The following is a 25,429-nucleotide window of genomic DNA, read 5'->3' as shown; positions in this document are numbered from 1 at the left end:
AATACAATATTTGTATTTGCATGTGGCCCGCGGGCCGTAGTTTGAGGACCCCTGCTCTAGGGTATTCTATGATAGAGTCAGACTCTGAGTTACGCTCTTAATAGCTTATCTCTCCATGCTTACTTATGCCCCTCCCTTTACTTTCCTAGTAACTGTGGAGCATCGCTAAATGCCAGTATTTGACCAGCTGGCTGAGAATAGATTCTGTGGACTTTAATGGATCCACTTTACAGACCCTTAGGGCTTTTGGAATTGTGCCTCAGAGCTGATGCTGTCAGGGCTGGGATGCACTCAGCAGGGAGGACTTGAACCCTCACTGTATTCTAGCCCTCATGGACATGGAAATGGAGGTGCTCAAAACACCAGTTTTGTCTAGTGTTTCTACTTCCCAAATACTTTTCCTGCCACTCAGGCCTACAGTTTTATTATTAGAGGTTTATACCTTTGGCTTAGATTTTCTTCCCTGTTATGAAATGCAGATAAGTACTCCGGAAGATGGACTGTTACACTCTTTCTATTGTCCTTTGGTGAAGCAACTTCATTAGTTCTTTGAGGAAGGGATTAAGTATTGTCCCCTTAGATTGGAAGGCAGTGAAAGGCAAGCCCTTTCTGATTACAGCTTGTGGGTTTGTAGACAGTGTGACTGAGTCTCTAGTGCTCTGTTTACTCCCCCCTATTCTGCCTCTGGCTTCTGGTGAGGAGGAGTGTCAGACCATATGAGGAATGCTGTGGGATGAGCCCCAAGCCCTTTTGTGACTTCTGGTTTCCCCCTTCTCTCCACAGGTCGGACAACTCTTTCAGCTTCTTCGTGTTCTTCTTTGTATTTTTTTGTCAAATAGGGATCTATGTCATCCAGTTGGTCGGCATCCCTAACCTGGGGGACAGGTGAGACCTGGGGCAGTACAGAGGGAACTGTTCTTTGGAGGCTCAACTCAGCCTCTCTTGCCCTATTTGCCAGCCTCTGAGGGCCCCTCTTCCACCATAGCAGGGAGAGTGGTAACTGGGCCAGCTTGGATCTGTCTTCAAGCCCCCTCTCCAGTTCTTTACCAGTAGCCACTCACTGTCTTGCCTTGTTCACCACTTTCTGGGGTGAACATGGCCTGAATCCTTAGGCTACCTGGCTGTGTCTTACACTGGATTACAGCCTCTTCCTTTGCTCTTATCACACCCTCCTAGAAACTGGTGCTACTTCCACAGGTTCCATACATGCCCTTGGGTTTGGGCAGCTGCTGATGGATGCCCTGGTCTTTGCAGACCCTGAGCTGTGACTTTCCTGGAGGCCCTGTAACCTAAGGAGATGGAGCCCTAGCCTCTCCTGGGTGGCTCCTCTGGCTGCTCTCTTGGAGCAGACAGCTGGCTTGAGTTTCCTGGGTGCTACAATCCTCCACTCAATATTAGTTTCAGAAATAAAAGCCGATGGTTGATGTTTTCCTTTCTGCCTCAGTGCACAGGGAACATTACAGAAAGGTCAGGCTGGCACTTGGCTAAAAGCCTGAGCCTGGAAGGGCTGCACTATTTTGGTCTCATCTCTCCAGTGGAGCTGGCAAGTACAGAGCAGTAGGGAGGGGCTGAATCACCTTGAACTCAGAGCCAAGTGCATACTGCCTTTCCACCACCCCTCTTCCTTCTCACCATGTTTATAACCTACCCCTTTTGTCTGTATATGGTGACCCAATTACATTACTCATTACCCTAAGTGAGATCCTGGTTGAAAGGCTATGATTAATAACGGCTGTTTGCACCCAGGACAGGGATGATTGTGCCCCTCACTGCCCTGCCTAGGCCTACCTGGATGAGTTCTGCAGCCTCCAGCCTCCCAATATCTTTCTCATCTCACCTCCTTACACTGTGTTTTGATTGTAAAATACACATAACATAAAATATACCATTTTATGTACCACTTAAACCATTTTAAAAGATACCTCTGTTTTCTTCTAAGTTTTATAGTTTGAGTTATTATTAGGTCATTGATCCATTTTGAATTAATTTTTGAAGTAAGGAATCCAACTTAATTGTTTTGCATGTGGATATCCAGTTGTCCCAGCACCATTTTTTTATGAGTTCTTTTAAAAAAATCTTCATTGTTGAAAGTATTACATTGACCCCCTCCAGGCTACCCCTTCCCTCCACCCCAGGCCCTTATTGTTTGCGTCCATGGGTTACACATATATGCATACAAGATCTTTGGTTGATTACCTCCCACCCACACACCCTCCCCTGCCTTCCCTCCGAGAGATTCCCCACTCTGTTCAATGCTTCCATGTCTCTGGATCCATTCCATTCATTAGTTTATTTTGTTAAGTAGATTCCATATGTCATGTGATACTTGTCTTTCTCTGACTGACTTATTTCACTTAGCATGATACTCTCCAGGTCCCTCCTTTGCTGTCTCAAAGGGTAAGAAATTCTTTTTTTTTTTTTTTTTTTACAGCTGCCTAGTATTTCATGGTATAAATTTACTATAGCTTTTTTATCCACTCATCCACTGATGGGCTCTTGGGCTGTTTTCAGATCTTAGCTATTCTTTCTGATTGGTGTTTCGGGTTTCTTAGGATATATTCCTAGAAGTGGGATCACTGGGTCAAAAGGCAGTTCCATATGAGGAAACTCCATACTGTTTTCCACAGTGGCTGCACCAGTCTGTATTCCCACCAGCAGTGTACTAGGGTTCCCTTTTCTCCACATCCTCCTCAGCACTTGTCATTTGTTGATTTGTTGATGGTAGCCATTCTGACAGGTGTAAGGTGATACCTCATTGACATTTTAATTTGCATCTCTCTGCTGATCTTTGAGGATTTTTTTCATATGTCTTTTGGCCATCTGTATATCCACTTTGGAGAAGTGTTTAGGTCCTTTGCCCATTTTTTAATTGGATCGTCTGTCTTCCTTTTGTTAAGTTGTAGGAGTTCCTTATATATTTTGGATATTAACCCTTTATCAGATGTATAACTGCCAAATATATTTTCCCATACATTGGGCCTCTTTTCGTTTTGTTGATGGTTTATTTTTTTATTTTTATTGATTTCAGAGAGGAAGGAAAAGGGAGAGAGAGAGAGAAACATCAATAATGAGAGAGAGTCATTGATTGGCTGCCTCTTGCATGCCTACTACTGGGGATCGAGCTGCAACCAGGGCATGTGCCCTTGAGTGGACTCGAACCTGGGACCCTTCAGTCCACAGGCCGATGCTCTATTCATTGAGCCAAACTAGCTAGGGCTGTTGATGGTTTCTTCTGTTGTGTAGAAGCTTTTTCTTTTGATGTAGTCCCATTTGTTTATTTTCTCCTTAGTTTCCTTTGCCCTAGGACAGTGGTCGGCAAACACATTAGTCAACAGAGCCAAATATCAACAGTACAACGATAGAAATTTCTTTTGAGAGCCAAATTTTTTAAACTTAAACTATATAGGTAGGTACATTGTTATTAACTTAATTAAGGTACTCCTAAGCTGGCCTTTGCTAAAAACATCCTCAATCTGATTGAGGTACGTTCGCTGAGGTCGACCCCTTCCAACTCTCCCATCCACACTCATCTTGTATACTTGTTTCGTCTATCTCCTTTCCAAAAACCAACTTCTGCGCATGGGCCACGAAGTTTCAATCGCACTGTACGTGCGCGCCCGCACGTGGTATTTTGTGGAAGAGCCACACTCAAGGGGCCAAAGAGCCGCATGTGGCTCGCAAGCCGCGGTTTGCCGACCACTGCCCTAGGAGATGTATTGATAAACATATTGCTATGAGAGATGTCTGAGATTTTGGTGCCTATGGTTTCTTCTAGGACTTTTATGGTTTCACATCTTACTTTTAAGTCTTTTACCCATTTTGAGTTTATCCTTGTATATGGTATAAGTTGGTGATCTAGTTTCATTTTTTTTGCATATACCTACCCAATTTTCCTAACATCACTTATTGAAGAGACTCTCTTGACTCCATTGTATGCTCTTGCTTCCTTTGTCAAGTATTAATTGAGTGTAACGGCTTGGTTGATTTCTGGGGTCTCTGTTCTGTTCCATTGATCTATATGCCTCCTCTTGTGCCAGTACCAGGCTGTTGTGATTAGGGTGGCTTTGTAGTATAACTTGATATCTGATATTGTGATTCCTCCAACTTTGTTCTTCTTTCTCGAGATTGCTACAGCTATTCGGGGTCTTTTGGATCCATATAAACTTTTGGAGTATTTGTTCTAGACCTGTGAGATATGCTGTTGGTATTTTAATAGGGATTGCATTGAATCTGTAGATTGCCTTGGGTAGTATGGACATTTAAATGATGTTAATTCTACCAGCTCATGAACACGGAATATTCTTTCACTTGTTTATATCTTCTTCTATCTCTTTTTTCAACTTCCTGTAGTTTTCTGAGAACAGGTCTTTTGCCTCCTTGGTTAAGTTTAGTCCTAAATGTCATAATTTTTTTGTTGCAATTGTAAATGGAAGTGTTTGCTTAGTTTCTCTTGCTGAGAATTTATTATTGGTGTATAAAAAACCATCGATTTTTGGGTGTTGATTTTGTATCCTGCTACATTGCCAAATTCATTTATTAAATCTAGTAGTGTTTTGGTGGAGTCTTTATGGTTTTCTATGTACAATATGTCATCTGCGAATAATGGGAGTTTTACTTCCTCCTTTCCAATTTGGATGCCTTTTATTTCTTCTTGTCTGATTGCTGTGGCTAGGACTTTCAGTATTATCCTATATAATAAAAGGCTAATATGCAAATTGACCAAACAGCAGAATGACCGGTTGCTATGATGCACACTGACCACCAGAGGGCAGATGCTCAACACAGGAGCTTCCCCCTGGTGGTCAGTGCGTTCCCACAGTGGGGGCGCCACTCAGCCAGAAGCCTGGCTCTCCAGTGGGCTCAGAGCTGGTGAGCACAGCCGTGGTGGTGGGAGTCTCTCCCGCCTCCGAGGAAGCGCTAAGGAACAGTGAACCCGTCTTCTGGCTGAGCTGCGTTCCCAGCAGGTGGACAACCCCTAAGGGATCCCAGACTGCAAGAGGGCGCAGGCTGGGCTGAGGGACACCCCCCCCCCCCCGCCCCAACTGAACGAACGAATGTCGTGTACTGGCCCTCTAGTGTTGAATAAGAATGGTGAAAGCAGACATCCCTGTCTTGTTCCTGTTCTTAGGGAAATGGTTTTAGTTTTTGCCCATTGAGTATGATATTTGCTGTAGGTTTGTCATATATGGCCTCATCATGTTGAGATATGTGCCCTCTATTTCCACTTTGCTGAGAGTTTTTATCAAAAATGGGTGTTGGAGCCCTGACCGGTTTGGCTCAGTGGATAGAGCGTCAGCCTGCAGACTGAAGGGTCCCAGGTTTGATTCCAGTCAAGGGCATGTACCTTGGTTGTGGGCACATCCCCAGTAGTGGATGTGCAGGAGGCAGCTGATCGATGTTTCTCTCTCATCGATATTTCTGACTCTCTATCCCTCTCCCTTCCTCTCTGTAAAAAATCAATAAAATATATTTTTTTAAAAAAATGAGTGTTGGATTTTTGTTGAATGCCTTTTCTGAGTCTATTGATATGATCATGTGATTTTTGTCTTTCAGTTTGTTTATGTGATGTATCACGTTTATTGATTTGCGAATATTATACCAGCCTTGCATCCCTGGAATAAATCCCACTTGGTCATGGTGTATGATCTTTTTAATATATTGCTGGATGCAGTTTGCTAATATTTTGTTGAGGATTTTAGCATCTATGTTCATCAGGGATATTGGCCTATAATTTTCTTTCTTTGTAGTGTCTTTATCCAGTTTTGGGATTAGGGTAATGCTGGCCTCATAAAAAGAGCTTGGAAGTGTTCCTTCCTCTTGGATTTTTTGGAATAGCTTGAGGAGTATAGGTGTTAGTTCTTTGAATGTTTGGTAAAATTCCCCGGTGAAGCTATCCGGACCTGGGTTTTTGTTTGCTGGAAGTTTTTTTTATTACTGCTTCTATTTCAGTTGTTATTGGCCTATTCAGGTTTCCTGATTCTTTCTGATTCAGTTTTGGGAGATTGTATTTTTCTAGGAATTTTTCCATTTCATCCACATTGTCCAGTTTGTTGGCATACAGTTATTCATAGTATTTTCTTACAATCCTTTGTATTTCTGTGGTGTCCATGGTTACTTCTCTACTTTTGTTTCTGATTTTATTTATTTGGGTCCAGTTTCTTTGTTTCTTGATGAGTCTGGCTAACAGTTCATCAATTCTGTTTATCCTTTCAAAGAACCAGCTCTTGGTTACATTGATATATATATATATATATTATAATTTTAGTCTCTATGTCATTTATTTCTGCTCTAATCTTTATTATTTCCTCCCTCCTACTTACTCTGGGTTTTTCTTGTTGTTCTCTTTCTAGTTCTCTAAGTTTTAGGATTAGTTTATTATTAATTTTTATTGTTTTTTTTTTTTTGTTTTTTTTTTTGAGGTAGGCTTTTAGTGCTACGAACTTCCCTCTCTGGACTGCTTTTGCTGTCCCAAAGATTTTGGGTTGTTATGTGATCACTTTCAATTGTTTCCAGGAAGTTTTTTTTTTGTTTGTTTTTTTAAAAATATATTTTATTGATTTCTTACAGAGAGGAAGGGAGAGGGATAGAGAGTTAGAAACATCGATGAGAGAAAAACATCGATCAGCTGCCTCCTGCACACTCCCTATTGGGTATGTGCCTGCAACCAAGGTACATGCCCTTGACCGGAATCGAACCTGGGACCCTTGAGTCCCCAGGCCGACGCTCTATCCATTGAGCCAAACCAGTTAGGGCTCCAGGAAGTTTTTTATTTCTTTCTTGATCTTGTTGGTAACCCATTCATTGTTTAATAATATGCTATTTAGCCTCCATGTGTTTGAATGTTTTGGGGTATTTTTACTGTAGTTCGTTTCTAATTTCATTCTACTGTGATCTGAGAAGATGCTTCATATGATTTCAATCTTCTTGAACTTGTAGAGACTTGGTTTGTGTCCTAACATGTGGTCTATATTTGTGAATGATCCATGTGCACTTGAGAATAATGTACATTCTGCAGCTTTGGGGTGAAATGTTCTATAAATGTCAGTTAACTCCATCTGATCCAGTGTATCCTTTAGAGTCACTATTTCCTTGTTAATTTTTTGTCTGGAAAATCTATCCAGTGAAGTGAGAGGGGTGTTAAAGTCCCCTACTATGACTGTATTGTTGATCTCTCCTTTAAAGTCCTCTGGAAGTTATTTTATATATTAGGTGCTCCTATATTGGGTGCATTATGTTTCCCAGGGTTATATCCTCTTGTTGGATCGATCCCTTTAGTATTATGTAGTGACCTTTGTTGTCTGTTGTGATGGACTTCATTTTGAAGTCTATTTTGTCACATATAAGCATTGCTACCCAACTTTTTTTCTTTTCTTTTCCATTTGCATGGAAAAGTTTTTTCCATCCCTTCACTCTCATCCTGTGTGAGTCTTTTGTTCTGAGGTGGGTCTCTTGTAGACAGCCTATAGTTGGGTCATGTTTGTATCTATTCAGCTACCCTGTGTCTTTTGATTGGAGCCTTTAATCCATTTACATTTAAGGTTATTATTGACTAGAGGCCTGGTGCACAAAAATTTGTGCACTGGGGGGGGGGGTCCCTCAGCCCGGCCTGTGCCCTCTCTCAGTCTGGAACCCCTCGGGGGATGACCACCTGCTGGCTTAGGCCTGCTCCCCAGGGGATTGGGCCTAAGCTGGCAATCAGACATCCCTCCGGCAGCCCAGCAGCCCTCGGGGGATGTCCACTTGCCAGTGGGGAGCAGACCTAAGCTGCAGTCGGACATCCTTAGTGCTGCTGAGGAGGCGGGAGAGGCTCCCACCACCACCGCTGTACTGGCAGCCATCAGCCTGGCTTGTGGCTGAGCAGAGCTCCCCCATGTGGGAGCGCACTGACCACCAGAGGGCAGCTCCTGCATTGAGCGTCTGCCCCCTGGTGGTCAGTGTGTGTCATAGTGACCAGTCATTCCCAGTCTTTCTGCTGTTAGGGTCAGTTTGCATATTACCCTTTTACTATATAGGATAGAGGCCTGGTGCATGGGTGGGGGCCAGCTGGTTTGCCCTGAAGGGTGTCCCGGATGAGGGTGGGGGTCCCGCTTGGGTGCCTGGCCAGCCTGGGTGAGGGGCTGATGGCTGTTTTCAGGCTGGCCACACCCCCTTCAGGGTGGGGGTCCCCACTGGGGTGCCTGGCCAGTCTGGGTGAGGGGCTGAGGGCTGTTTTCAGGCTGGCCGTCAACTGAAGCTTCCAGCCTCTCCTTTTTTTCTTTTTTTTTTATTCTGGGATTTATTTACCTTCTATAATTGAAACTTTGTTGCCATCACTGGCGTTCCCAGCTCTGAGGCCGCGGCTGGCTGAAAGCAGGTATCTGGGGTTTGTTTGGCTTCTATAATTGAAACTTTGTTGCCGTCCTGCTAGCTCCAGCTCTGAGGCCGTGGCCTGCTGAAAGCAGGTATCTGGGATTTGTTTAGCTTCTATAATTGAAACTTTGTTGCTTTCGGAGCTTAGAGCAGGGTGGCGGCAGGCAGGGAACCTTGGCTTCCTCCATCACTGGAGCAAGCAAACCTCCTGCTCACTTCAGCTGCGTGGCTGCCGGCCGCCATCTTTGTTGGCAGTTAATTTGCATATCTCGCTGATTAGCCAATGGGAAGCATAGCGGAGGTACAGTTAATTACCCTTTTTGTCTTTTATTAGATAGGATAGGTACTTACTTATTGCCATTTTAATTCTGTATGCCTAGGTTTCTCTCTCTATTTCTTCTCATCACAGCAGTCCCTTTAGCATTTTGTGTAATGCTGGGTTGGTGGTGATGTACTCCTTTAGTCTTTTTTTGGTCTTGGAAGCTCTTTATTTGACCGTCTATTTTTAATGATAGCCTTGCTGGATATAGTAAACTTGGTCTCAGATCCTTGCTTTCCATTATCTTGAGTACTTTCATTCCATTCCCTTCTGGCCTGTAGAGTTTCTGATGAGAAATCAGGTGTCAGCCTTATGGAAGCTCCTTTGTAAGTAATAGTTTGCCTTTTCTCTTGGTGCCTTTAAGATTCTGTCTTTGTCTTTAATTTTTGGCATTTTAATTATGATATGTCTGGGTGTGGGTCTGTTTGGGTTCTTCTTACTTTTAACTCTCTGTGCCTCCTGAACTTGTGTGACCTTTCCCTTTACTAGGTTAGGGAAGTTTTCTACACTTATTTCTTCAAACACATTCTCTATTCCTTTCTCCCTTTTTGCCTCTTCTGACACACCTATTATGTGAATATTGTTAGGTTTCATGTTGTCCCACAGCTCCCTTAAGCTGTCCTCCTGTTCTTTTAAATTTTTTTTTCTTTTTGGTTCTCTGGTTGAGTGATTTTTTCAACTCTGTCTTCTAATTCACTGATTTGACCCTCAGCTTCCCCTAATCTGCTGTGTATTCCTTCCAATGTGTGTGGGTTTTTTTTTAAGTTTTATAAGATTGTTTTTAGAAGTGAAAATTTATTTTTTTCAAGAAAAAATATTTTAAATATAAAAACCAAATGTGGCCCTAACCGGTTTGGCTCAGTGGATAGAGCTTCGGCTTGCGGACTGAAAGGTCCCAGGTTCAATCCCGGTCAAGGGCATGTACCTTGGTTGCGGACACATGCCCAGTAGGGGTTGTGCAGGAGGCAGCTGACCGATGTTTCTCTCTCATCGATGTTTCTAACTATCCCTCTCCCTTCCTCTCTGTAAAAAATCAATAAAATATATATTTAAAAAATAAACAAACAAAACCAGTGTGTTCTCTATTTGTGCTATGTCATTTTTATTTCTGTTTTTATAGTTACTATATCTTTTCTCATGCTGTTGAGCATCTTTACCATCATTATTCTGAACTCTATATCAAATAAATTTCTTATCTCCATTTCATTTATCTCTTCTGGAGAATTCTCTTGTTCTTTCATTTGTGGGTTTTTTCTTTGTCTCCTCATTTTGGCTGCCTGTTTGGGTTTGTGACTCTGTATTAGGTAGATCTGCTACCCCTCTCATTCTCTAGTGCAGGACAGTGTCAAATGCTGTTTCTAGCTAATTAGATCAGGCAAAGACTCAATGCTTCCAGAGACCCCTCTGCCTACAGCCTGATAGGATTCTGTCTTGAATAGCCCTCAGGCAATTGTCCACAGGTGTGGTGAGAGTTTTTTCAAGGGGTGGGGGCAATTGCTTCTGCCTGGAGGCTAATTGTTATTCTCAGTCTCTTAATGGGCCTCAGAAACACTCTGGGGCAAGGTGTTTTCCAATAGGGTTGTTCAGCTGTCTTCCCCCCAGGCAACACTGCCTGTATAGCAAATGTCTGCGAGAGTTTCCTTAAAAAAAAAAAAAAAAGATTTTAAGAGAGAGAAGAGGAGAGGGAGAGAGAAACATCAATAAGAAGGAAACATTGATCAGCTGCCTCCTGCACGCCTCCTTCCAGGGATGGAGCCCGTAACCTGGGCATGTGCCCTGACTGTGAATCAAACCGGCAACCTTTTGGTGCATGGGATGATGCTCAACCTACTTAGCCACACTGGCCAGGGCCCAGCACCATTTGCTGAAGAGACCATTCTTTCCTCATTGAGTGGTCTTGGCACCTTGTGAAAACCAGTTGATGGTAGATGTGTGGGTTTGTTTCTGGGCTCTTATTTCTATTCCATCAACCTCTATATTGTATATGTCTGTCCTCATGCCAGTACCACACTGTTTTGTTAACTGCAGCTTGGTAGTAAGTTTTTAACTCATGAAGTATGAGGATATTTCCTTTTATAGATGAAAAAGCTGGAGCTCAGGAAGGAGACATGTTCGCAGGCAGAGGAGCCTGTCCCTGTGCCCCAGTGGGAGGAGCTGAGCTGATAGGATGAATGCAGTTCGTTGGCCAATAGTTCTCTTTTTCAGAGGGGGGCCGTTGGGAATGATCAGCCATACTTTCCATATCCCCCCAAGTCCCCAAAACAGCAGGTAAAGTGCTGCTCCTGACTGAGGTCAGCAGCCACATCCCTTCCAGATCTCACATGGCCCAAAGATTCCATGTGGGCAGTGGAGAAAAGCCTCTCATAGGACCTCTGGGGCCCACTTCTACTATACCCTCTCACCTCCTCTTCCCTTTGTAGTGGTTGGATTGCAGCCCTGTCTACGCTGAAGCAAGACTTGGCTGTGTCGATCATCATGATGGTGGTAGCTGGCTTCTTCACACTCTGTGCTGTGCTCTCACTCTTCCTTCTAAAGCGGGTGAGTGGTGGGTGCCGGGCCAACAGCTAACCTGAGGAAGCAGGCTCCTCTCTCCAGCCTTGCCATGGGGGTGTTCATCACTACAGCAGTTGGGACTCCTATGTCCCCAAACGTCCAGTGGCTTTCTCCAAGGCTCTGGTGGGAGGTCAGGCAGGCATGGGTTCCTTGTGGGCCTACAGGACAGGCTTTTCTTACCACAGCCTTTTTCCCCAGGTGCACTCTCTGTACCGCCGGACTGGGGCCAGCTTCCAGCAAGCTCAAGAGGAATTTTCCCAGGGCATCTTCAGCAACAGGACCTTCCGCAGCGCTGCCTCATCTGCTGCCCGAGGAGCCTTCCAAGGGAATTAGTCCTGACTCTCTTCCCTGTGCCCCAGCCATTTTTCCTGCCTGCCTTCTGAGCTGCACTTTCCGTGGGTGCCTTAAGCAGTGCTATGGCCAGCACAAACCTGGAGAGGGTCTTGCTGTGGCTCTTCCTCCTTCCTCAGCAACCAGCTTTCCCTTCCACCCAAGGGAAGGGGAGGGTGGGACAGGAACTTTTTTTACATAAGAGAAAGGGGGAAAAAAAGTTTTTTCTTCTCTGGTGGTGGTTTGGTAGGATTCTTTTGTCCCTCTGAAGCAGTGGGACTGAAGTTCTCTTTTCCCTACACACACACACATGCACATATGTACACACTTGGGATCACTAGCCAACCTGGGCCCACCCAGCTGGCGTTGTATTTCTGCCCGGGTCCTGGGCCTCCACTCATCCCCTAGAAACCTGGCCTGAGTCTGGCTTCACAGCCCCAGCCTGTGGCTTCCATAGTCCTGCCCTCCCTTCCTGCTGGGCTGGGATGACCTCCCAAGGGCTCCCCTTTAGATGAGCTATGGCATGGGCTGGTGGACAGCTCTGTTCCCCCAGATCACTCTGATTAGGTCTCTGGGCTTCCAGAACCTCTGGCCGGTTCCTCAGCCTCTTCTCTGCTTCATGTCTCTCACAAACAGATTCATTGCCCTATCGGCCCCCTGCACCTTCCAGCTGTGGGCAGCACCCTGTGCCATCTGGGGCCCTCCCTGAACCCTCCCCTCCTTAGACTTACTGAATGTGCATTGGGGTTGGTTGGGATTTGGGGATGGGCAGGAACAGAGGACAACCTATGTTGTCCTGCCCAGCCTTTAACAATCTTCTAGGAGGAGTGTGTGTGACTGTCCCGGTGTGGGTTGTTTGTCCGTTTGTTTTGATTTCCTCTTCTCCTGGGGGACAGCTGTGCTCTACCTTGGCCTCACATTCTAACCATTTGTTCCCACATCAGCAATATCTAGCTTGTATGACTCTTAGGAAGGGCAGGTGGAATCAGTTCAGAACTGAATCCTTCAGACTGGTCTCATGAGCCAGGGTTCCAGACTCATCCTCCAGGGTTCTCCCATACCCCGAGTAGGAGTAGAGTCTAGGTCACCTTCCACTAGTCCTAGGGATTCCCCAGGAAGCGTGTCACTGTGATGAGCACCTAGGAGTCCACCATTAACACCTGCACCCTGCCCTGCTGTGGACTGAGGGAACTTCTCAAAAAGCAGGCCAATCCAGAGGCAGCCCTGTCTATAGCCCACTCCACTCCAGAGCCACTGAATGATGATTTAATGACAGTGACCAAGGTTTTGTAAATTTCTGGTACTTTTTTTCTCCATGTACAAATGTATATGTTGTTTCAATTTTGTGCTTAAATAAAGACATTTTCAGACAACACTGGCTCTAATGTCTGCTGGACTTGGATGGATGTGCATGGCCCCCAGGAGTAGTGGCTGAAGTGCTCTATCTGTAGGTGTGAGGGGTCCGTCAACATGCTGCCTGTGCTAGGGGCAGGGGCCTGACAAAGAAGAATTACTAAGTAGGCTGAGGGGCAGGGACCATGGGAGAGAAAAATTGCTAATTATCTCGCCAGAAAAGCAATGTGTTATGATTGAACCCAGCCAGGTGTGACCCTGCTTGTAAATTTTATGTAAACTTTTTACCCTGCCAGTACCAGGAACGGCTAATGAACCTCTTTGCAGTTTGTTTTTTCTTTTTTTAAAAAATACTTTGAAGTCTTTGCAGATAAAAGGTCTTGCTGTACTCTCGGACAGCACTGCAAGCTGTGGGACTCTTACGAGAGGGACAGAGCTGGTAGTCAGCTGGCCAGCTTAATAAAGGCTCTTAAAATTTAAATTCCGAGTCGGTGGTCTATCTCGCTGAGCCAACCCATAACACTGCCCTCCCCCGTCTCTGGCTGGTCTGTGACAGGCTAAGCCTCTCACCCCTGGGGGAAAGTCCCTTCCTGAGATAACTATTGGCCTCTTCCATTATACTTTTTTAAATTTTTTAAAAAAATATTCTCACAGATTTTATTGATTTGAGAGAGAGAGAGAGAGAAACAGATTTGTTGTTCCACTTAGGTGTTCATTGGTTGATTCTTGTATGTGCCCTGACGGGATGTCTGCAACCTTGGCACATGTCCCAGTAATTCCACTTTCAGAGCTGCTGGTCTTGGGAGGAGGGGCCTCTTTGAATCCCCTGCCCCCCTCACCCTTCTTGATCCTCTCGTGGGCGATCTCTAAGATCGTAACGGAGCCCAAATGGGATTCCTGATGACCTCGTGTGCTGGTCTCTAGTTCCTCCCTTTGGCCCGAGGGGGCCTCAGCATCCTCACGTGGATCTTGCGGATCATGTGATTTCTAGTGCTGACGGCGGCGAGGAGGGGCAGCACTCACCCGAGCCGCGCAGAAAGCAGCGGGAGGAAGAGTCTCTAGGACCCGGGAGCCTGGCCCCGCCCCTCCGGGTGCACTTCCGGCGGCTGCGAGGAGTCGGGCAGTTGCTGCGCGCGCTCTTCCGCTCTCCGCGCTGGACTCCGGGCCGGAACCCGCCCCGGGAAGCAGGAAGCGCCCGGTGGCTGGCGCGGGGTGGTCAGGATGGCGGGGTCCAGCTGGGGTCCCCCGCGGCTGGATGGCTTCATTCTCACCGAGCGCCTGGGCAGTGGCACGTACGCCACGGTGTACAAGGCCTACGCCAAGGTGGGGGCGAGGCGCAGCCGGAATCGGGCTTGAGAACCTCTGAGCGCCGGGCCGCGTGCCCGCCAGACCCTGAGCGAGCCCAGGCGGGTGGCAGGCTGGGAACCCAGGGAGGTTAGGGCCTGAGAGCAGTTAGGTACCGCGGCCAGACTTGTCCCGATCTGGTGTTCGGTGGACGAGGTGGGAGCTGACTCCCCCCCATAGGTCTTAAAAACAAACACGTACACACAAACACGTACCCACACCTGTGTTTTGTTTGGAGCTGCAGGTGGAGACCTGGAGGGAGCCTCGTGTCAGTGTCTTAAGAATGGGCTCAAATGTATTCATTGGTTGATTCTTGTATGTGCCCTGACTGGGAGGACACCTGGTGGGCTGGGAGGAGTCTTGGACAGGGTTCTGGAAGGCTGGACCCACTTAGGAAGCAATCTGGGCAGTTCTAGAACATGGAATGAAGGACATGCCTTAGTGGGAGCACTCTAGAAGGGCTCATGGGACTAAGGGAAGAGAGGGTTTAAGAACACCAGGCTGGGTGGGGAGGCCAGAATCCCATAATCAGGGGTTCTCATTAGCCTGAGAAGGGGAAGGTTGGATGCTGGTGTGAGTGGGTAAGCCCAGTGAGGGGGAGAAGGGTAGAGGGAATCAGAGCCTTTCTGGCCAGGCATGGGCCCTGGCTTGCTCAAGGTAGAGCCCTCAAATCTCCTGCCTCCGTAGAAGGACACTCGAGAGGTGGTAGCCATAAAATGTGTGGCCAAGAAGAGCCTGAACAAGGCATCCGTGGAAAACCTCCTGACAGAGATTGAAATCCTCAAGGGCATTCGACACCCCCACATCGTCCAGCTGAAAGACTTCCAGGTGCGGGCCTGTGGTTCAGCCACCCGCAAAGGAGACTGGAGAAGAGACACTCCCTTCAAGTTGCCTTTTTGCCTCTAACCACAGTGGGACAGTGACAACATCTACCTCATCATGGAGTTCTGTGCAGGAGGTGACCTGTCTCGCTTCATCCATACCCGCCGGATTCTGCCTGAGAAGGTGGCTCGTGTCTTCATGCAGCAGATAGGTAAGAACCTCTGACCCCAGATTTCCCATGGTCTCTGTCCTCCCTCTGCACCCGACCCAGGCTCGGAGCCGCTGAGCTCTTAGTTGCCTCCTTTCCCAGCTCGGATTTATAGGCCCTGTCTTTGCCATGTGCCCATCCCTAGCTTAAGGCTGTTACTAGAGAAAGGTAGGACCCTTAAGCTGTAAGAAGTCCAGATTTTCTACATGCAGAAGATAATAGAAAGACCTTGTAGGACACATCAGGGCCCACTGGGTTGTATCTAAGTGCTTTGCCAAAAGAAAGAGCAAAAGTCGAAAGGGCTGGGGCACCCAGGGAGGCTTCTAGGAGGAGAGGAGACTTGCAGAGGGGCCCAAGGGAGGAAAGATGGCACTGGGGGTGGGAGTGGGGGGTTCTTAGAAGTGGCAGGAACCTGGTACTTTTATGTAAAGCATTCAGAAGGCCAGAACTGGGGTCATGCAGGCTTGAAGAAGCAGATGTAAGTCAGGGAAGGCGAGAGGCAGGTGGGAGATGGGTCCCTCTGACCTGTTTCTCTGCATGTGTCCTGTTCCCCAGCTAGTGCCCTGCAGTTTCTGCACGCACGAAACATATCTCACCTGGATCTGAAGCCACAGAACATTCTGCTGAGCTCCTTGGAGAAGCCCCACCTTAAACTGGCAGGTGTGAGTCTGGAACAGCAGGGGAAAGCTGGGCCTGGGTCTCCACAACAATCTGTGAGCTGTTCTGGGTCCTTAGAACTGAATGGAGCTTCAGGGTTTGGAGGGTGGGTGTGCACTCAGCAGCCCTGGTTCTTGTGGCGCCCTCTATCAAGTCATCCAACAGCAACAGGCTGGGAGATCCAGAAACGGGCCCCATCACCAAAAGGTAGGGCCTTTCTCAGCCATCCACACTGGATTCCAGCAGTGTAATGCTTGGGATCAGGGCCAGGACTTGGTGGGTCACCAGAATTGAAGCTCAAGCTGTAACTCAACCTGCAGCAGTGTTGGAGGGAGTTAGGTGGGGGAGGGGTGGTTGTGGTCCCTGATAGGATTTGGAAAAGAATTTGCTTGAGGCTAGAGAGGGTATAACCTGAGCTTGGTGGGACAGTGAGCCATTATCTTCATAGCTGATGTGAGCAGGGTGGGCTTCCTGGAAAAGTACCTGAGGGGGGCTGTGTGTGATGGGTAGGACTTATGCCCCCACTGAAAGATGCAGGAGGGTGTTGGAGGTTAATAATTAGCTAAGACTGGGAAGTAGGATTGATCCTGGTGAATCTGGAAGGTGGGGAGGAGTCCTGTGCTGGAGCTCAGGGTAAGGCTTCAAAGGCCAAGAGCAGAGGCAGCTGGAATTTGAGCCCTGCTGCCTGGCCTCTTGCCTGCAGACTTCGGCTTCTCACAGCACATGTCCCCGTGGGACGAGAAGCATGTGCTCCGCGGCTCCCCTCTCTACATGGCCCCCGAGATGGTGTGTCAGCGGCAGTACGATGCCCGTGTGGACCTCTGGTCCGTGGGGGTCATTCTGTATGGTGAGAGCTCTGTCCCCTGCCCCCACCCTGTGAGGCCTGCACTGTGTGTCCTCAGGCATGCCCTCCCTGGCCACTCCTGAAGGGCTTTAATGAGAAGGCTGACTTTAATGGCCCTGAGCCCCTGCTCTGGGGGTTATCAGGCCCTCCCAGGAGTGGGCCAGGCCAGGCTGCACCCTGTCCCTCCCAGCTTGCCCTCTGCCTCCCTCCACAGAAGCCCTCTTCGGGCAGCCCCCCTTTGCCTCCAGGTCGTTCACAGAGCTGGAAGAGAAGATCCGGAGTAATCGGGTTATCGAGGTGGGTCCTGCAGGGCCTCAGCAACCTGTTGTGGGACAGGGGGAAGCAGAGCCCTCAGGTTGGAGACCTCACTATCCCTGCACGGACTGGGGTGTGGGCTCTAGGTACCTTGTGGTGCTGGGTGTGCTTGAAGCTCCATTCAGTTCTAGGGACCTAGATCAGCCCACAGATTGTGTAGACCCAGGCCCAGTCTTCCCAAAAGCATCAGCCTGGGAGGGGAGAACCCGAATTAGGATTCTACGACAGCTCAGGGCTCCAGGGAGGGCGTGGGCAGGAGCCTGGGCAGGAGGCTTGGCTCTCTACTGCCTTCATCACCCAGACGTGTCACTGTTCCTCTTGGCTCTCAGATTCTCCACCTGTCAGACATGTACCTCTGGGACATACCAGGACAGGGTTGGGGAGGTTCTGGAGCCCAGTGTGACCTGTCCCCCACCCTCCCCTCAGCTTCCCCTTCGGCCCCAGCTCTCCCCAGACTGCCAGGACCTGCTGCGGCGGCTCCTAGAGCGGGACCCTGGTCGTCGCATCTCCTTCCAGGACTTCTTTGCCCACCCCTGGGTGGACCTGGACCACATGCCCAGTGAGGAGAGCCTGGCACGAGCAGTGAGCAGGCCACTAGGGATGGGCTGGGGTGAAGGCAGGTTGGGGGTCTCATCTACACTTTTTGGTGGTAAACAGGGGGCTTGCCCCCAGGGGGACGAGGATGGGCTCAGGGGACCTGCTGTTCCCACTTTATGGTGAGCAGAGGGGTGGGCATGACTCCCTGATCTGCCCATCCTCCAGACCATCCTGGTGGTGCAGGCTGTGAAGAAGGACCAGGAGGGGGATGCTGCGGCTGCCTTATCGCTCTACTGCAAGGCTCTGGACTTCTTTGTGCCTGCCCTGCACTGTAAGTGCATAGAGCTCTGGGTGTAGCAGGGGCGGGTGGCCATAGCTGCTGTGGATGGATTCCAGAAGCGTGTCCCCATTCATAATTTTATGGGAGACAAGGCAGAGGATAAATCTAGAACTTAGAGCTTTTGAGGATTCTAGAGGGTTTGGTGTGTGGCAAGGTCCTCATATAAACCACCACTGTTTGCAGACGAAGTGGATGCACAGCGGAAGGAGGCAATTAAGGCAAAGGTGGGTGAGCAAGTCCCCTGGAGGAAACTGATGAGGGGTTCTGGGGCTGCCTGAGACTGGCTCTCTTAGAACCGGGACTTCCTGTCCTGGGAAGGGGTCAGGCCGGGCCCTGACATTTCAGCTTGGGACAGTCACTGAGGACCTAGGGCAGTGATGGCGAACCTTTTGAGCTCGGCGTGTCAGCATTTTGAAAAACCCTAACTTAACTCTGGTGCCGTGTCACATATAGAAATTTTTTGATATTTGCAACCATAGTAAAACAAGATTTATATCTTTGATATTTATTTTATATATTTAAATGCCATTTAACAAAGAAAAACCAACCAAAAAAATGAGTTCGCGTGTCACCTCTGACACGCGTGTCATAGGTTCGCCATCACTGACCTAGAGGGAGAACTTGCATGTGGATGCTGGCGAGGGAGGCAGGGTGGGACAGCCCCTCCACAGCCCCTCCTCCTCAGCCCCTCGTGCTCCTGCAGGTGCGACAGTACGTGTCCCGGGCTGAGGAGCTCAAGGCCATTGTGTCCTCCTCCAATCAGGCCCTGCTGAGACAGGGGGCCTCTGCCCAAGACCTGCTCAGAGGTAGGCCCAGCTCCTGACTGACCACCAGGCTCCCAGGCGGGTTGGGGTCAGCTCCCTGAGATGAGAAAAGCTGCTCCCCTCACCCTGAGCCTTTGCCCTTCATCCCAGAGATGGCTCGGGACAAGCCACGCCTCCTGGCTGCTCTGGAAGTGGCTTCAGCTGCTGTGGCCAAGGTTTGTACCCAGTGGGAGGGGTCCAGGTGGGGCAGGGAGGAATCGAGATCATGACCCTAAATGACTGGTGTCTCTGTGGCTGCAGGAGGAGGAAGCTGGTGGGGAGCAGGACGCCCTGGACCTGTACCAGCACAGCCTGGGGGAGCTGCTGCTGCTGCTGGCAGGTGAGGCCCTCACCACCACACTCCCTGACTCCCTGCTGCCCTGCCCTTAGCACGCACCCTCCCTCTTTTTGCAGGGGAGCCCCCAGGCCGGAGGCGGGAACTGCTTCACACTGAGGTGCCCACCGGGGTTGGGTGGGTTGTGGGGGGCTTCATCTTCCCCTTTGACCCTCCTTCCATCTGGGAGGACCTTCTTGGGTTCCCTCGGGGTGTTTCAAGTCTGGGAGTCAGACCTTACAGACCTGATAGGTTGTTGGCCACATGGGTTCATAGGGGCTAGGAGCTCAGGTCAGGCAGTGGGACGGGCAGGATCAGGGGACCCAGCAACAGAAAACTGGCTGGGCCACTTCAGTCATGAAGGCTTTCTGGAGGAGGGAGCAGATAAAGGACACAGAATGCAGTTGTTCTGGGGCAGGGGGTTCTAGAGAGCAGCAGGAGTGAGGAGGGTCTCACTCTGAGGGCCCCACCCCCAGCCCCATAGGCACGTATGTCTTCCCTTGGCAGGTTCAGAACCTCATGGCTCGAGCTGAATACCTGAAAGAGCAAGTCAAGGTGAGCACATGGGAGGTCCCATTGGGGCAAGGCTGTGTGGTTTCTGCTCCTCTGCTTGTAGCTCTCTGCCCCCCCTTGTCCCCCGTGTGTCTCCCTTTCCGGGTTCCATCTGCAGGCCTCTCCACTGCTGTCTCTGTCTTTCACTCCCAGTTGCCCTGGGACTGTTGATGCGGCTCCTTTGCCTGCCCCTGGCTGCCTGTCACCTCGGTGCCACCTTTTTGTCCCACAGATGAGGGAGTCTCGCTGGGAAGCCGAGACCTTGGACAAGGAGGGGCTGTTGGAGTCTGTCCGGACCTGTGAGTCCTGCCTAGGGTCCTACCCTCTGCCCCAGGAGGAGTGAAGGCCAAGGGCAGCCCTGGATTCTGCCTTGTTTGCCAGAGACCTGACACTGACCCTTCTCCCTTACCCCTCCACAGCTTGCACCCTGCAGTGACCACAGAAAGATGACTGCACAGACCATGGGCCACCTGAAGTTGGGGGACACACCTAGGCTGCTGCCCAGAATTCTGTGGCCCTCTGCAGCCTGGCGGGGTAGCCTTCCTGGATGGGCAACCCTGTGAGCACTGCGTCCCAGGGTCCCTAACACCCTCAGGATGCCCTCCACCCCACAAAGGCTCTGATGGCCCAGCCCTTTATGGGCTGGGAGCACTGGGTCTGGCCCCAGGGGAGGGAGCAGGCCTCTGGGAGAAGTGTCTCATGTGACTGTGGTTAACTGGTGACTGCTGGACCCTGAGCCTGTCATTTTAGGGCATGAAGGCTCAGATGTAGCCTGTGCCCACCCCTTTCCTTCCTGGGAGCCCTTATTTCAACTCGCCTCTGTCCTCGCAGTGGACCAGGGCGCTCAGGGACCACCCCCCCATGGTCTGCACTCAGCCCCACAGAACACCAGTCATCTTGGAAGCTGATGTCTGTCCACCCTGTCTCAGTATTTTAAGTTAATCCTGCAAGCCATGAAAAGAATATATTTTGAAGGATGGGGCAAATTGAAGAAACTCATGCCTGTTCCTGCCCTGCCCCAGAGGGTCTGCGGGGAGGTCCTTCATCCTCACCCCTCCAGCCTTCATCTCCCTTTAGGGAGCACCCCTTGTTTTCTGCAGAGCTGGTCCTGGACTGGAACAGGGAGGCATGGGGCCTGCCCGACTCCTCAGGTTTTGGAGACCCACTAGCCCAGGAGACATTTCAGGGCTGACATGGCTGCCACCCCGCCTGTGCCCTGGGCAAGCACCTTTCCTTTTCTGGGCCTGGGTCTTCCCAGCTCCATTGGTGTTGCTGTTATCTCCTAACCCCCTCCCCCCATGTGGGCTTTTGGGAGTACCAAGTGACTTCCATCTGGAGAACAATGTATATACCTGGGGTTACTTGGGGACTTGTTTTTAAAACTCTGGCTGTTGGTGATTTCTAACCTTTCCACCCTTCAGTGCCTCCTGGGGCAAGGGTCGTCTTTTCTGCTCTATCAGAGGCCAGTATGAAGTGTATCATTTATTGTTTCCTTATTAAATTATTTTTTGAACTTGTGATTCTTTTCTTGCCCTTGAAGAAGAGAAGGAGTAGGTCAAGGCAGGCAGCCCCTTTTCCTAGGCTAGTGCTATAGGGACTCCAGGAATAACAGGGTAACCTGAGAGAGGGCTGGGGGAGGCCACAGGGTGGTGGGGGAGTGATCGCCACATTGCCTTCTGCCCTCAGGCCCCAGGAGAGTCAGGCTGACCGGCTGCTGTTCCTGCCCGCCACCTAAGGGACTAGTGGGAAGGGGACAGGCACAGGCCTGGGTGCCAGGCAATGCCCTTCCTCTGTGCACCCGGAGAAGGGTGGACTCCATGGCAGGAGCACAGTCCTGTAAAACCTCTGCTCTGCGCTGCACAAGCCGTTGCCCCACACAGGATCCCTGGCCTCCCACCCCTCTTTCCCTTGGGCCAGTGAATGAGCAGGGTTGGGGCAAAGGGCATTCTCTAGGGCAGTGGTCCGCAAACTGCGGCTTGGCAAACTGCGGCTTGGCAAACTGCGGCTTGGCAAACTGCGGCTTGCAAGCCACATGCGACTCTTTGGCCCCTTGAGCGTGGCTCTTCCACAAAATACCACGTGCGGGCACGCACGTACAGTGTGATTGAAACTTCATGGCCCATGCGCAGAAGTCGGTATTTTGTGGAAGAGCCACACTCAAGGGACCAAAGAGCCGCATGTAGCTTGCGAGCCGCAGTTTGCCGACCACGGCTCTAGGGTATCTCATACTCAGCCCTCCAGGAGCCCCCAAAAGCTGGGGTAATTCCCAGCAGTCCCTACCCCACCCACAAGGTCTTGGTCTTAACAGCCCTTAGAAGCATCTTTGGGGACTTAGGGGATAGGAAGGCCCCCCCCACCCCCGCCCCAGGGAAGCACCAAGGCAGCAGTTCATAGAGTTGTCAGATGCCAACCATGAAGATCACCTTCCAGCCAACATGAAAGGGAGGGAATTATTTTCCCTGAAGTCCTTGGCCTGGCTGTGAGGGGCAATGTAGAGCAGTGGTCCAGAAGGCAGGAGGCAAGGCTAAAATCCTGGCTCTGCCACTTGACCAAGAGACCCATTGACTAACCCAGTGATTTTCAACCCCTTTCATCTCATGGCACACATAAACTAATTACTAAAATTCTGCAGCACTCCAAAAATATTTCTGCTGATCTGACCAAAAAATATGTGTAATTTTCGTTCATTTACATCAGGTGGCTATTGTCTTTTTTTTAAATTTGACAATCTAAGAAAAAGAGGTCAGTGCCCCTGACTAAATAGTCAGGTATTGCATATTTTTAAAATTATTGCTGCACACAGGTTGAAAATAGCTGGACTGACCCATTTCTCAGTTAAACTAGGATGCAGTGAAGGGCCCTGTAGAAATCTCGAAGATGGTAATGAGTTACTGTACACTAGCCTGGCACACAGTAAGATTCAATAAATCATTATTTTCAGATGTAGGGAGAGAAATGTACTTCAGATTATCTTTGGGCATGGGCTGGACAAAAAAAGCCTCAGTAAGTAAAAGGAAGGAAGGGAATGAATGGAGCTGGTTGTGGGGGTGAATGGGGAAGATTGAATGGGAAGGAGAGACTGATTGACTAGGATGATGGGATGGAGGGGTTGGTCTACAGGCCCCAATTATTTCTGATATCTGCATTGACTACCTGCCAACAGGGCACTGGACAGGTGGGACTGTGGGGGATTGGGCCCTCTCTGGGCAGAGTGTTTGGGTGCCTCCACGCTGGTCCTGTATTTGGGCCACCTGCCAAGGAGGGAAACAGCCCAGCCAGAGAGCTAAGGTCGGGAGGAGGTGGGTTCACTCTCTAGGGCTCCCTTCGAATGGCAGAGACGTATGAGGAATAAGCCAATCTGCTTTAAAAAAAATTTTTTTTGTTTTATTGCTTAAAGTATTACAAAGAGTATTACATAGGTCTCCTTTTTTTCCCCCCTTGACCTTCCCCCGGCTTCCTCTACGCCCCAGTGTCTTGTGTCCATTGGTTATATGCATGCATACCCAATCTGCTTTTTTAAAAAAAGACTTTTCTCTCTAGGGGTAGGAGTTGTTTCTGCCTCTCATCTTTAACACTTTGAAAATGCCCAAAGCAGGGCAGACACTTCCCCAGCATCAGGGTGCCTCACCCTGCCCTGTCCTCCCACCTCCACTCAGTCCCCCAAGTCAAAGCCAGTCCTGGGCCAAGCTGGGGAGCACCTGGGCCTGGGACCCACTGGCTCCCATGGGACCAGCCCTGGGGACAGCAGATGGGCCTTGGGCAGATTGAGGGACCCAGGTGTCCCTGTGCCCAGCCTGTCCCTTTCTTGACTAACGGGAGTTTCGGAAGGTCATTGAACCATGGTTCCTGCAAGTCATCTAGGAGGACTCTTATCCCCAAAGACCACTGAGGCTGGGGCACGCTTTCCCTAGAGTAGCTCATACCCATACTTACCCACTTGAAGTATCATAGATACACACACACAGACACTAACAGGCCACAGGCCTCAGCACATACAATAACACCGAAGCCACGTCCAAGCTCACAGACGCAGGCAGATTTCACGTAGACTTCTACTCATGCTCACACACACAGGCACGTCCCTGCTGAGCAAGGCTAAGGCAGCCTCAATGCTGCTGCTCCCCGACCCAGCTCACCCTGGCCTCTGCTCTCTTGGAGCCTCACATGGGTTCTGGGAACAGCTATGCCTGGTGGGTACTGAACTAGAGGCAGGTAGCAGGCTTTGTGGCTTTCTCCCAGTCCCCTCGCATGTAGTTCCCCACCCCAAGCAGCCTCAGGCATCAGCTGGACCAATAGGCTCTGCCAGCAGCTCTGGCATAGCACACACTCCCCCAGATGTTCCCAACTCGCTGGGAGCCTCCAGTGTCTGAGGGGGGACCATGGCCACTGGGGGGAGAGGGAGCCTCCCAACTCCAAACCCTGTCACCATCCTCCCCAAGTCCACCCTGGGGCCAACTGGCCCCTGGAGAGTCTCCCTCTGGGAACTAGGCCTGAGCTATCTGGATGGGTAGAAGGAGACTTGAGTGGAGCAGGTACCAGGGTTTGCCACCAATCCCCTGAAATCCCCCATGTCATGGGGCTAGAGAACCTAAGGGTGGGGGTGAGGGGGAGCAGGCCAGCCATCTTTGCTGTCACTCTCTTCCTGAAAGAGTGGTGGTGAGGGGGTGCGGGGTGTGTGTGTGTAGAGGAACTGTATCATCACCTTTCAACATTTCCTGTATCTTCAGACTGCCTGCAAAGCTGAGAAGGACAGTGAGAAGGATGAAAGAAAGAGAACAAGAGGGAGAGGAGGAGAGGACCTGGGGAGGTAAATGCTTTACTCTAAACTATGGGGCCTTATTGGTGGGATTTTAATCACTGTGAAAAGGGAAGTTCTGGTAGCAGGTGGCTTTCTTTGTTGTCCTCACATAATATCAGGTGGACTAGTCATGGAGCAAGTAATTATCTAAATAAATGGGAGTAGAAATAGGATGTGAAGAGGGTGTCCTCAGTAGGCCCCGAGGGCTTAGAAATGAGGCAGGTGGGTGGGTGTAAGATGGGTATGAACCAGGAATGAGCCAGAGAGCAGGGACATAGATGAGAGGGGCATGGACTGCCAGAGAAGCCAGAGAGCAGGGGAAGGAAGGGTGAGGGGAGGCAGGGGGAGGCCAGCAGAGCTTGGGACCCTCAGTCTGCTTTCCTTGCCCATTTCGGCCTGAGCAATGGAGCTGGCTCCTGCTACCTCAGAGCCTCCTTTCCCCAGTTCCAGGAACATGCAGGCAGGTCAGGGCTTCTTGGGGTTCCCAGCCTGTGAGGAGAAAACCAGTGTGGGGGCTCAACCTCCTCCCTGACCCCAGATTCCAGCCATTCTCTTTGGTGAGGGTTCAGTGAACACTAACCCTAGCCTCCTCACAGCCATGTCCCCCTGCCTCTTTCACCCTTGGTCCTGTAAACCACTGGGGGTAAAGGGGTCTGTCCGACCCATCAGGCAGGAGGCCCCTGGAAGGTGGAGTGCTGACGTGGGCCTTGCTGCAGTTAAAGAATGAGTTATTGCCCTGACCGGTTTGGCTCAGTGGATGGAGCATCAGCCTGCGGACTGAAGGGTCCCAGGTTCGATTCCAGTCAAGGGCATGTATCTTGGTTGTGGGCACATCCCCAGTAGGGAGTGTGCAGGAGGCAGCTGATCGATGTTTCTAACTATCCCTCTCCCTTCCTCTCTGTAAAAAATCAATAAAATATATTAAAAATAAAGAATGGGTTATCATTTATTAATGTAGCCTATCATGTGCC

At 49.8% G+C, this 25,429-nt stretch overlaps 2 protein-coding genes across 27 annotated transcripts in view; both read left to right on the top strand.

Annotated features, from left to right (window-relative positions):
- The window catches only part of SCAMP2 (secretory carrier membrane protein 2), a 32,039-nt gene extending 19,113 nt beyond the window's left edge, over window positions 1-12,926 (top strand). For 11 of the 12 annotated variants that reach the window (XM_023753122.1, XM_023753130.1, XM_023753125.1 and 8 more), the window contains exons 7-9: window positions 784-885; window positions 11,089-11,206; window positions 11,420-12,926. In XM_023753122.1, the coding sequence (XP_023608890.1) occupies window positions 784-885; window positions 11,089-11,206; window positions 11,420-11,554 (355 nt within the window). In that variant the 3' untranslated portion in view covers window positions 11,555-12,926. The remainder of the gene's footprint in view (window positions 1-783; window positions 886-11,088; window positions 11,207-11,419) is intronic. The other variant, XM_023753129.1, reaches the window with a different exon arrangement.
- A 1,057-nt stretch (window positions 12,927-13,983) lies between these two features.
- On the top strand, window positions 13,984-25,297 carry ULK3 (unc-51 like kinase 3). 15 transcript variants are annotated; one of them, XR_002828991.1, is made up of 17 exons: window positions 13,985-14,227; window positions 14,936-15,076; window positions 15,161-15,281; window positions 15,834-15,938; window positions 16,639-16,782; window positions 16,994-17,076; window positions 17,521-17,676; window positions 17,857-17,962; window positions 18,125-18,195; window positions 18,675-18,777; window positions 18,886-18,950; window positions 19,036-19,114; window positions 19,189-19,229; window positions 19,616-19,663; window positions 19,893-19,959; window positions 20,080-20,219; window positions 24,388-25,297. XR_002828991.1 is itself a non-coding variant. In XM_023753115.1 (16 exons), exons 1-16 carry the CDS (start codon window positions 14,126-14,128, stop codon window positions 20,094-20,096), a joined length of 1,434 nt encoding a protein of 477 aa, XP_023608883.1. In that variant the 5' UTR covers window positions 13,984-14,125; the 3' UTR covers window positions 20,097-21,173. The 15 variants fall into 15 exon arrangements, 8 of the variants coding, with proteins under 8 accessions (XP_023608883.1, XP_023608884.1, XP_023608886.1 ...); XR_002828992.1 differs by lacking the exon at window positions 24,388-25,297 and having other exon boundaries at window positions 13,984-14,227; window positions 19,814-19,959; window positions 20,080-21,173; XM_023753115.1 differs by lacking the exon at window positions 24,388-25,297 and having other exon boundaries at window positions 13,984-14,227; window positions 15,834-15,940; window positions 17,011-17,076; window positions 20,080-21,173.
- Window positions 25,298-25,429: the final 132 nt, after the last annotated feature.

Source organism: Myotis lucifugus, unplaced genomic scaffold (assembly GCF_000147115.1).
Source record: "Myotis lucifugus unplaced genomic scaffold, Myoluc2.0 scaffold_41, whole genome shotgun sequence".
Lineage (NCBI taxonomy): Eukaryota > Metazoa > Chordata > Mammalia > Chiroptera > Vespertilionidae > Myotis > Myotis lucifugus.
The sequence above is the reverse complement of the archived record's forward strand: the minus strand, read 5'-3'. Positions and strand labels throughout refer to the sequence as shown.